The 12,880-nt window shown below is 36.7% G+C and overlaps 1 protein-coding gene across 6 annotated transcripts; it reads right to left on the reverse strand.

Annotated features, from left to right (window-relative positions):
* Positions 1 to 45: 45 nt before the first annotated feature.
* On the reverse strand, positions 46 to 6,414 carry LOC124297138 (transport and Golgi organization protein 6 homolog). Of its 6 annotated transcripts, none has more exons than XM_046747812.1 (9): positions 6,245 to 6,414; positions 4,439 to 4,511; positions 4,127 to 4,244; positions 3,097 to 3,325; positions 2,439 to 2,957; positions 1,082 to 2,281; positions 801 to 1,005; positions 555 to 706; positions 46 to 437 (listed from the first exon to the last, which is right to left on the reverse strand). In XM_046747812.1, the coding sequence occupies exons 1-9, from the start codon at positions 6,281 to 6,283 to the stop codon at positions 141 to 143; spliced, it is 2,832 nt and encodes a 943-aa protein (XP_046603768.1). In that variant the 5' UTR covers positions 6,284 to 6,414; the 3' UTR covers positions 46 to 140. The 6 variants fall into 6 exon arrangements, with proteins under 6 accessions (XP_046603768.1, XP_046603772.1, XP_046603770.1 ...); XM_046747816.1 differs by lacking the exon at positions 6,245 to 6,414 and adding an exon at positions 6,058 to 6,237; XM_046747814.1 differs by lacking the exon at positions 6,245 to 6,414 and adding an exon at positions 6,058 to 6,237 and having other exon boundaries at positions 4,439 to 4,617.
* Between the last annotated feature and the right edge of the window lie 6,466 nt (positions 6,415 to 12,880).

Here is a 12,880-nt window from a genome sequence, read left to right on the forward strand (position 1 = left end):
TCGTTCATCACTTGTTTATTCCCACTTTTAGAGAAACTGTTTCACCTAGAGTGAAATATCAGTCAGATCGATAAGATCATAATTTTTATTTAATGCAGAGGTGCTGGAATTCGGATTGATGTATGTAATTCTGCTTGTCGTCATACTGTTGGCTCCAACACAAATATGCTTTTTTCAAGCTTGGGCTTTGAGAAAAGAAAGTCTCGCACGATATCGTCAAATTCGTTAAGGGCAAGTTGGGCGTGAAGACGCAGTACCGAATCTTCATCATGCTGTAGACTCAACAGAGCTCGATACAGCGGAACTAAATCGTTTCCGAGACTGATTAGCGCAGCTTTTCCGAGGCCTTGAAGCAACAATGTGGTCACCATAACACCGGCCCTACGGCATTCCGCTATTTTGTCCGTTTTTATTATGCTCCCAATGCAGAATATTACCTGTAAATACAAGCACAAGTATGTTTTCAAAACAAAATAGTAAAATACTTTAAGAAACATAGTTTTCCAGTCAACTGAATGTCTAATTGTAAGTATAAATTATGAATAAATGCGTACCTCAACGATTATATTCCCTAAACGGTAACCCAATACTTTACAAAGTTCTCCGAGACAGGATAAACTGGAAGTTCTCACTAGAGGATCAACATCACGTGTACCGCATAGAAATCCATTGATCAATATGTTTTTATAAGTAGGTGCCAATTCGCCTGCAATTCAAAAACAAACTTGGTATAAACATAATTCCTGAAATTTTTTAATCACAAAACAAAGAATCTTCCATTATAGAAGCATTTTACTCACCAAGGGATCTTGTTACTTTGACTAAGATCTCCCCTATCTTAGCCCGAGTATCGGGTGAAATTGTGCTCTCTTTACTGGCAGATGTTATATCGATAAATTCGTGCACCAGCACTTCGATTACTTTTTCAGGATAAGCGGAGGCCAGCGCCGCGAGTCCGTTGATGGCGCTCAAGTATATGAATGAATCTTCATGTTTCAAATTTTCCTGTTACAAATGAAAGATATTTGAGACGAAATTCTTGCTCTCAACTACAATTTGACTACGAATTTGCTAAACTTACTTGAAAAAGGCATAAGACAATATCCTTCTGGGCAATTACATCGTGATCTGAACGTTCAACAAGCTTTGTTAGCAACATCAAACCGTGCGCACGGACTGGTAACAGAGGGTCGGCGAGATCGTGAATAGCTTTATCGAATTCAGTCACCTTTTTATTTGATTCTGATAAATCTTGGTACCGAGGTCGAGCTAATGCACCCTTTGTTTTTATAAGATTCGTCACTTCTTTGGCCAGCGTGGATAATTCAGTTGATGTTCTACAGCTTTTCAATTTGCCTAAGGCAGTTGCCAATTTGTCGAATGGCTTCCAATCTATGGATTTTCGTTTATTCTCAAGGATGAATTTGACAAGCATTAGACTGATGTACAAAACGTCAAATTCTATGCCAATTTCATTTCCATTTTCCTTATCGTTTGCTGACTTGTTTTCGACTAATGATATTACAAACAACAGAATGTGCTGCGGATTTCTAATATATGCTTCTTGAATTGCATGAGTATCAGCAAGAATGGATAACAGCTTTGCATACACCAATTTTACTTCCATGTTGTGCGCAATGTCTTTATTTTTGCAATGACAATTTTCATTCAATCTCGACAGTGATTCCAACAAATAGCAGAATAAATTATATGACAATATTTTGTCATTCTGTACCAAGTGCAGAAGGCAATCGCCAAACTCGTCACAACTAATATATTCAACTTGATTCGTTACTTCAAATTCACTGTTAGGACCAAATCGGAACGTCAAATTATTACCAAATTCATGCTCGACATGATTCGATCTGTGCTGTACAAGCAATATGGCAAAAAGGTCAGCTTGCATTGATTCCTCACGCAAGAGCAGAAGCATTAATTGCTCCAAGTTCTTTCGATGCAAGTAAACAGTGCGATATGCTTTGGTGTAGAGGCGAAACAACGGAACGGCAATCGCACAGAGAAGTTTGCTCGGTAGGCATTTAAATTCAGCTCCATTCGAAGTGAAACATTTCGAAAGATTTTCGACACACTTCGTAACTTCAATTTCAGTCCTCAGTACTTCCATTGTTTCAGATTTCCCAACTGTGATAAGCAGAGGTTCCATAATCGGATTGAGAATTTGTTTAGTAAAAACTGTTGGATTTCTCGCATACAATGCGTTCATGCATAAACTGGTTACTATCAGTGAATCTTTTCCTTTGGACTCAAGAAGATTCAGCAGCTGTGAGTAGTTTTAAAGTTCAATAATTATTTAAATGTGACATGAGCGGTGCTTTCAAACAAAACAAGTTTTCAAACAAAATAACGAGAAATTTCTAAATAGTTTTATCACCAGAAAATTCAGTTGACTTTCGAAACTAAAGGATTAACTAACCAACCTGAGAGCATATTGAATTGTAGTAAATATCTGGATCAGTGCCTTGAGGAGTGGCGATCAATTTTGCAATGACATCTAGCTTTGCCCAATGAGCCCCTGAATCCAAGCCATCATCACACATTGACAGTACTAAAGCTACGATGCCGTTAGGCTTCATTATTCTACTGATCAGAAGTCGTTGAGTTTCTCTCCGCAACCAACGCGGAGCACGTCGAACTCCAAGAATGATCATCAACTCTTTGACAACAGTGGACTGCGGCAATTTGTCAATCAATGAAAGAAGGCTTACTCTAAATTGTTCTTGCTCTCTTTTCAACTGATTGTAAATAACTGCTGTCATGCGAAATGTATTCCCTGAACTGTTTTCACTCTCGTTGCAAGGTTTCGTCAACGGTACAGTTGACAGTTGTATCAAGGCAGCCAAAAGTGACCCAATCTGCGGTAAGATTGTGGGTCGCATTGTAGGTTCGTCAAAACAGTTCAATATTGTTTTTACAACATTTGACAAACGCTCGTATTTCTGTAATTAAATGAAATATAGGCTCGTTGAGCATTGTGAAATACAATATATTGGCAAAAATGAACAGTGGTCCTATGAGGGAGATGGACTATTGTGAAATGAAGTCGTATATTCTTTACGCAGGATGAACATGAGGTACCTGAAAATCTGTCAGCTGTTCTGCAGGCAGCTGGGCTGCTCTCGGACACATGTATTGTATACCTACGCCAACCCCTGGTAGAAGGCACGGTATCATCATGGAAATTGCAATCTCAATCCCACGTTTAAGTGAATTTAATTGTTTCACACCAAGGGAGGTGTCTCCATCGAGATATTTGGTATTTCGAATTTCATTGAGGAAATATAAAATTGCCTGGAGAAATGCTTCCCTGTAGTAAGAAAATTATAAAAATTAGGCAAGACCAGAGGGTTTTTTTATTCACAGAAGTTCAATGAATTCAGAATGGGAGCGTTGAGTTTATAAAAAAGATACAGTCGTACCTTACCGACCGAGTCAATCTTGTGTTTCATCAATTTTTAGGCAATAATTTCCACAGTTGAGGGGCTTTCAGGGATTCTGGAAATATGTAGGAGAGAAATGATAAATCGTAGTACCATTTTGAAGTAAGAATATGACTGTGACATATCATTTGATTCCGCAATACTAAACGTGCCGGTACTTTACATATCCCTATTCTTACTATAGTGACACCGGTCATTCAACCGGGCTAAATACAGTTAGTATTAATGCTTCGATACTAATGCCTAAAAACTGTGTATCAATCAAAAATGACTCGGTCGTTAAAGGTAGGATTGTTACATGCCTTTAAGGCAGTGTTACACGTGAGTAAATTACCATGCTGACACATTTTTGGATTATTCTCCCGATTGGAGCAATAAAATAAAATTTTTTCTCGCTATTAAATAATTTGGATGTCACAGAATGGTATTTGCTAGTAGCAATGATTAGAACCTGCCAAAAGTTGCTATGATTGATTGCTAATAGAGAAATCTATTTAATGACATTATGAAGAAGTAATTCAATGACTCATATTAGCTCTTCAGCCAATTGATTATGAGTATAGCAATTGTTTAAGGTTCTGAAGAAGGATGATATACATCGCAGACACAAACATTAACTCAGTCATGTAACGAAGTTATTGAAACTGTTTGATTCACTGAATCCGTACCTCGGTTTGTTTTCATCATTGCTGGTTTTCTTGATATCGCATTCAACTTCATCAGGTACAAGGTGATAAACACCCTGTAGGATGTGGCTCAGCATAGCATCAAAATCAACATCGCTACCTACAAAGAATAATACCGTTGTGATTGTTGATAAAAAATAATCATTCATTCAATAGATCAGTTCAATTTTTTTTTTTTTTGAGGTTATTCTGAGATCTTTCTCTAGATAATAAGGTACTTCTAAAGCAGATTACATCAACAGTTCATGAATATCTAAAAATTGATGACATTATTTCATCTATATCATAACTTACTTCGTTTTTCATTAGATGTCAAAATCGAAAGGCCTTCAAAACAATCCATTGCACGATTTTTGGGTGGTGTAAACTGTGAAGTAAACACGTGCAAGGTTAGTGTTTATACTAACAATAAGTATGCTTCTGCAGTAGACTTCTGTCATCTGTATCTTGCTCTTGCTCTAGCAATGGTATACCTGCAAGCAAAGATACTGATTTGTTACCTACCGATAGGCGAGTAACATTTCTAGTTACTCATGCCGTCAACCTCGCAAAAACTGCAGTCGAGGTAAGGATGACCAAAAATAATCGATTTTCGACTAATTTTATATAATTTTGCGACTGATCGTTATTTATTGTAAATTTGACAACTATTAAAACGCAGAAAACATTGTGAAATCTATTGGGTTTTTATTTTCAAACGATGTCAATGCAGTTTAAAATATGTCATGAAAACCTAGTTACCAGCAGATGGTGTATTATCAAATAATAAGACCGTGCCATGGTGACTGAAAAGAATTCAGCGGCTTTTGAAATTCGGTGATTATTTGACTATGATACAATTAGTGCTTTGCAGAAATCAATTATGTTGACCATTCTCTGGGGCGTGCTTCCTATAATTCAAGCATATTATAAAACCTACCGAGGTTTATTCGCCCTAATTTTAATGACATTTAAGATTTTTGCATTTACAAACATGAACTTCAGTCAATTGAAACTTCAGAACAATCATTCTGAGGGCAAAGTTTTACCAAGCTTTCTTTGTTCTTTGTTCAATTATAGTGGATACTTTTTCATGGCCGACACGTCAGCCGTCTTTTGCTAAATTATGTAGTACTTTCACTGTAGCTTTGGATAAACTGTGAAAGTTACCACGAGAAATTTCTACCATAGAAGAATGCAAGATTAATTAAAATCGGATTACTTTTTTCCCATTCCAGTTGGAGCTAACCCACACACCCTGTATTCTTATTATGAGTATAGAAAAATTATATCTATTATATTTCGTAATGATTTACGTCTCATTATCAAGCGATACTAGATAACCGGGACTAACAAAACTTCACTTGACTTTTTTTATTAGTCATTAGAGGATAGAGAACATCTCGAAATTAGTTTTTTTTCAACTTTGCAACGGTATTAAAGAAAAAAAATACCGCCACTAGATATTCTAATAAGAAATAAAAAACGCACAGTATTGTGATACAAATTGAAATCTTGAAAAATATGGGTTCTGGTAAATTTCATTCGATTTTTACCTCTGGCGCGGCTCCGTCAGATATAGTCGGATAGCCGAAAACTTGAAGATATCCAGGTTTTGATCAGATAAAGAAGCTCGAAAAAGATCTAACGATAAGTTGTTCCGAGACGTTTAATCTAGTTTTCCCGTGAACTCGACTTACGATATAATCAGAAATAGTAAGAAACGTAAAATCTCGAAGATATTGTGCTTTTTAACAGAAAAAATTCGGAAAGAATCTGTGTTCTTTCCAGAAACTCTCTCGAGTATCTTGAAATGCCGCAAACGTTATCACAATAATTGACGATCTTGTAAATATATCTGTTGACTGAAAAAATGGTATATTTTTTAAAATTTCTAAAAACAACGTTGAGAAATTGCTGATAATTTTTTTCACAAGGGATAATTCGATATCTATGTCGATAATGTGTTATGGATTATTCTTCCTGCTGGACTATTATCTTCTTTTCCGTGTCACGGAATCTGCTACAGGTGTCGGTTGCCTGCAGAGCCGCTAAGCACAAGACGAGGTTGTGAGACTGATGAGAATATTCTCCTCGCATAAGTATAAAGTAAACGACTACCGTACAGTAGATGTATAAAAAGGTAGGTATGGCGGCCATGAATCGGTTGCCTGTGCCTTTGATTCAGCAGCGTCGACTTCGACTTGTCCTTTGAGTCAAGGGCGTCACCTTGCCACGCCACTGTTCTGAAATGAGACGGAAAACGGTCACCCGACTTGTGGCTCCACTTGTGACTGAAGTAGGAATGCGTCTGATCCCGCGAATGCTTTTTGCTAGATTTAGTTCCACGCGTTCGAGACGAGGTACTTATCCAACCTAAGTTGGCAGTTGACTGGAAAAGGCCAATGGGATGCTGATAAATGGTTGCCACCATTTCAAAGCTGCGTGGAACGTCTGGTGTTAAATCCGCCATTTTGAATTTTGACACTTCTAGAAAAAAATTCGAACTCGTCGAGTTTTAGAGCCACTGTCTACTAGTTATTCTGTCACATGTGACTTGCGTTTTTTGGCACTGATTGACTGGCACAATTTTGTTTTTTATGGTGGAATCATGCGTGATTCCTGGCAGTTCATCTTCTGATAGCTGTTTATTGTGTCCGAGACGTACACGTCCATATCATACACTCTATATATTCTTCACGAATTTCATCCGAGTTTACAAATTTGTTCAAGCTTTCAACGTTCTGCGGCACTTTTGCAAATTTCCGGGCTTTTGTCCTTGATGAGAAAAATTTACAGAAATTTGTTTTTTTTTTCTAGAAATTCTGCACGCATATACCGTGTATTCGAACAGTTATGACAAAGGTCTTTATTCTTAATAGAAATCGTTCGAAGGATTCTGGTAAGATATTCCGAAGGATTTCAAGAAATTCTAGAGTTGCTGGACAAAGCTAAAATTCTTTTCAAACTTATTTTCCACAGAAACTCTGAAAACCTCCCACTTTTCATCTTTCGGACTCCTTTTAGCCAAATCGAAGATGTGCAGTTCGGACGAATTTCTTGAAAAAGCGTATATTTTTTTGGAACTTCCTACTTTATTAGATATTTGAAAAATTTAAGGTCTACTGTTTCTGCGTACTTTCTACGAAAATGAAACAATTTTTGCGTAACAGTTGAAATTAACTTTTCTAAAAAGCAGTTGAAAAAATCTAGACATGGAAATTTTACCTAATTATTGAAAAAATTTCACGGTGCTCTTACGAATCTGTCGAAATTAATTTTTTGTGCAGGAATTGAGGTATTGCTGCAAAGTATACCTAAAAACTATTAGAACTTGTCAGACGTCTTTCAGAGACTGAAATACTGTCGGGAGTTTACATTCAGTACATTCATAGAAATGTCTGCAGATTTCCTCACTAGAAGAACAGTAAAATTTAACAGATGATCCTACTTGAGTGGTAGTTTGAAAATCGTTGTAAAAGGTCCTAAAAGGGCAGCCAAGTGACTGCATATAACGTGTAATACAATTACAGCAGCACTGCAAATCCGTGGCCTTGATTTCCAAGAACAAGTACCGCAGCAATGGTCGTAATATTACTACGGACTCATTGTCAGTGCATACGAGGCATATAAGTCCGTATCTACGTGTAAAACGAAGAACGACCTTGTCGCGAGGACGAAACCCCTTTAACGGGACACCCTGTATACAGACAGCAAGATTTTTTTCAGCAGGTCTGAAGAATTTACCACTCGTCCAGCCAACTCGACTCCAACAGCTCGACGAACCGCGGCTACACGATATGGTCGCCCATATAAAAGATTGAAACAAGCCTTGATTGCAATGTGCGTTACCCGCTCTCAGAAATATTACCACGATATTTCGATATTGCTATTCCAGCTGCATTGTCGTAGTTTTCTGCATGTAATCTTAAAGCGATCCAGAAATACTTCAGCAATAATATCTTATACATACGTTAAAACTTTAATCACGTTTTATGGCTTATTCAATGAATTCACTTATCGATTTTCGGATCATGTAATTGTTTCCAAAGATCAGAGAACGCAATTTCATGAATTCCAGAACATTTCCGAGGGCTGTAACATAAACAGTCAAGCAACTCGATCGATTTTGTAATCTATAAATCGTATTTCATGGCATACACAATTAATCGCTTATAGTGATTTCAGGATTTTTACCAAGTTTACAGAATCATAAGCCAAAATACTCAACTTTAGAAATGCCGGGACATTTCCGTGGCCTCTAATGTGAGCAATTCGACCGATTAGAAGCATTGTGACAATTCTGTAAAACAAATGATTGAATCCAAGTTTGAAGAGCCTGTATTGGATGCAGTGCAGCAGGGTCTCGACGCGGGACGTAGGCTGCAGACAGATAACTCGAGCGGAGAACAGTCTACCCCCATGAAACCGGTTTCCCCTCGACTGCATCTTCTATTTTTCCGATGGACCAAAGCCGTCGGACAACTGCACTGGGCAGTGGCCAATGTCGCCTGCAGTCAAGCCGGCCCTGATGAAAAGAATTCTCGGAAATTTCTCATCATTTTTTTCGAAATATCTACGAAACATATTACTGCCCTTTTTCGAACGGTTATTATAAAAAATTTACATTATTTGTGGAAAAGTTTCAGTTACTCAGAGGAATTCCGAGAAACTCTAGAGAGCTTCTGAAAAGAAGTAATATTTATCGGAACATAAATATGAAAAACCCCAAGTTGTCGTCTTTTTCGTTATTTCTACCCAAGTCGAGATCGACATAAAAATCGAACGTACTTTTGCGAATAACTGCTATGAGGTGTTCTCTTCGAACTTCTGTTCCTATTGCAAATACAATAAACTCAGAGTTTTCATCTCTGACTATTTCGAAATAGTCGGTATTAGTAAAAATTTTACCAACGTCTTTAGAAAATTCACATTCAGAACTTCAATTCGAATCATAAGTCCGAAAGAATATGTGTTCTGGTGTTTCTGCTGATATTTTGACGATATCACGTTTCCAAAAACTGGGATGGAGTTTTCGAAAGTAGACGTAATGCTTGTAAGAGAACATTTCCAATGAAACTAGCATGATGATAAGTTTTCCAAAATTTTCGATAAATATCAAGCTTTATCCATTAATCAACCGAAATTAATTTCGCGCACTTCAAAATTGTGTTATTTTTGTATATAACAAGATTCCTAGCAAATTATCAAAATTTGCTAAGGGATTTGTTAAAAAAAAAACTATGCAAGCCTTTATGAAATTCTCATTCTCCGTGAATTGGAGTTTTTTTTTAAAGTTGTTGGAAATGTTTTTTGCCAGGGGGCCGACGGCTGCAAGTTGGCTTCAGGACCACATCCTTTTATGATTAATAGTCGGCGATTCCCGCGCTGCGCTACTGCCCCACCGGTTGTGGATTGTAGACGACTCCAGGATGCGGAGACGCTGCAGCCACAGACGGACGGGTCCTTGATTCACCTGTTGCCTCTTGCCGCCTTCCGTCGGGCGTTGCGTCGCTCCTCGTATAGCGATAAACCAGCCTTCGGAATTAAATTCGTCTCCGCCTTCACGGCTCCTTAATTTATAGAGTATTTGTATGTATATTAACCTGATCGTAATTAAATTTTCACCATTTATTCCCGAGGGCGAAAGAAATGTTGAAGGCGAATGAAAATTCGTCCTTTAGTTCTGCGCGACACGCCGATTAGTTACCTTATAAACCTATATCCGACTCCTCGTGCGAGTGAAATAGCCAGTGCTATATGAATTTGACGGCGATTGGCTTTTGGTCAAAGTTTCTTTTGGAACTACTGTCGGAACTATCCCACCGGAAGGAAAAAACATTTCTGTGCAGGTGAGCATTGACACTTTTTTGATATTTTAGAGCTACATTGAAAACGTATAAATTATGATATATATCGTTATACGGTTTAAGATTTGGCTGTAAAATTGTTATTTTTACCACCATTTTACCAACCCGAGTCTAAGGCTTATGTGTTTTTTTTATACACCTTTAATTTTCAATCAATCTAAAAATAAGATACTGTAGCTTCACGTCTGTAAATGCTATAATTAAATTCGAGTCTCATGCTTATCATGACGAAAAATTTTAACTGCAAGAGACTCTAAAATTAAATACCTCATAAAAAATTCACTGAAATTCCGTTATGCAAGAAAAAGAATTCCCATTTCAAAAGGTATATTAGAATTTTTCTCGCTCATATACCGATTTAAACAAAATCAGGCTCGAATTAAGTGCCGAGCTCTTCGGCAAAATAATGATTTGCTATTTCTAAATTGTGCCTCGGCGCCCACATTTGATTGTACTGAAATTTTTTCGAGGCAGTTTACATTTTTTTATGTTACCTCAAATTACTTATTATGTGAAATTTCACTGGAATTCTCTAGCCTCTCTATTCACAATTTACAGAATTTCTCAGATTAATTCGGGAATTTTATAGAAATTATTCCAGTGGTTTTTATGACATTTTAGAAGAAAAAAATTAGTATGTGATATAGTAATTAGATTCTCTGTATGGATTGAAAATCGATGAATAAATTTATATATACATATTATATATGAAAAATTTTTCATGAGTAATAAATAGAAGAAATCATTCGTTGATATTCTCAATTCCATACAAATCTTACTGATTCTACGACAAAGTCATATATATATATACATGTAATTACTTGACGCTTAATGAATGCTATATTATTTTTATCATAATTGAATTTATGTAGGAACATTAACTTCATATTTTTTTCAGAAATTTGTAATCAGTTTAAAGTTGCATAGTGAAAGTATTTTAATTCAACAGTGCAGAGAGATTAATAGAAAAAACTATAGTGTTAAGAATTAGAACTCCGTGAAAAATTCGTGGGTGTATAATTTCATTGCTTACGTGTACGATATGTATGTATACAATTATAAGTATGTAGTTATAAGTAAGGATATTGGGATAAAGGGGCAAATATTTGGTAATAACGAGTCTCGCTCCAATCGCCCTTATTTTTACGATGAAATGGAGTGCATACAGCAAGGGTATGTGCAAATAATCTACTTAAACTTTGCCAGACAGTGTATCCCGCAGTCGCAGACGCAGAACCTCGGTCAAGGTCGCACATTGTTTCACGTTTTAATGCCTTTCTACCCGACGCGATTCGTTATACTTATATCCTACAGTCAATCGCTTGCATTCGTTCCCTTCTGCCCGTTTTGTGCAAGGTAATTTGGATATATTTTTCACAGGATGATTCTAAAATATATAATTCGCTGCAATTTGTCACTCATTAATTCTTCAACATTAATACAATATACTGATTTTCCTAATCTGAATGACAAGGAATTACTACATTTCCATTGTTGTATACGTTTTGATCCTTCTTTTTCTGTTTTTCTTGAAATATTTGTTTAATAATACAGAGTGGTCGGTAATATAGTCCGCATTGTTAATAGTAATGCGCTACCATTACAGAATAGGTTCTTTACACTTGAGTCGTAAATGGACAAAATTTTTCTTAAAGTGTTAAAAAAAATATGCAAATATGGCATCGAATGATAGAAGGTTTGTTGCGCGGTTGACGGCTCGCATTTAATCGCAAAAGTCATCGCATAATTTAGCTAAAACCGAGGCTGAGCCGATCAGCTGATCACTCAGGGCGACGCCATATTGTTTTCACCCACCCATACTTTGGATCTCAATATCGAGCACATAAATAAGTATTATTATCATTTTTCATAGTTTTGACGGTCTACGAGAGCTGTGAGCCTGATCTGAAACTTACTTCCTGCTACACGTGTAATCGGCGAGTGTGCCAAGATCTGGTAACTCCACCACCGTTGGCAGACATTGAATCGCCAATGGGATGCGAGTTTCCATTCCTAGGCACTTTGATCAACTATTAACACGTACGTGGAATGAGAAAGTACAATAGACGGCAACGACATTTGTTTGCAAGTAAATCACGTCACGCATATCAGTACACATAGGGATGACAAATTGATAATATTATGCTGTATAATGAAATAAATCGATTTGGAACATTTTCAAAACTTGTATGTATGTATGTATTTGTATAACCCGCCTATCATCATCAATCACTATTTTTGAATAGTTTCCGGTTGAGTTTCGTTTGAAACATTAAAACTTTTTAAAGAGAATTGAGCAATGAATACGCTGAATCCATGCCGGAAATTTTGTAGGGGTGTTCTCACTCTCAAAATAAAATTTAAATAATATAACTTTTCACAACAATTTTCACGGTATTGGCAACCCGAGTACTTCAAACTGAAAGTGCATGTCAGGCAATTTGAAATGATGAGTCCAGTCTGTTGGAAAAATGAAACCAAAGATGTCGTCAACATTTGAAGAAGTAGAGATTTCAGATATTTTTAACTCAACGCCGTCGAACTTCCGACATACCGAAGTCAAGACAAAGAGGAAAATGGTAAGACCACGAACGCATACACGAAGGGAAAGGGTTATTTCAGTCAAGTCACATTCGTTTTATTCAACTAAATGTTATAGTCAAATGTGGCGAACACAATACTTAACCAAATCAACAAAACACTTTTGTCGGACGAAATACTTGTTGACAACTTAATATAGAATTAAACCAAGCCTTTGAATAATCATGCTGACTATTAATTTATTCAAGATAACACGGCACGAGTGCCTTGCAATAATGTGAATTTTGTTTCAAGAAAATCTGTAAATTGATATGACTAAAAATTTAGTTGAACGCACCTCAATTAA

Source organism: Neodiprion virginianus, chromosome 2, assembly GCF_021901495.1.
Source record: "Neodiprion virginianus isolate iyNeoVirg1 chromosome 2, iyNeoVirg1.1, whole genome shotgun sequence".
In the NCBI taxonomy this organism is placed as follows: domain Eukaryota; kingdom Metazoa; phylum Arthropoda; class Insecta; order Hymenoptera; family Diprionidae; genus Neodiprion; species Neodiprion virginianus.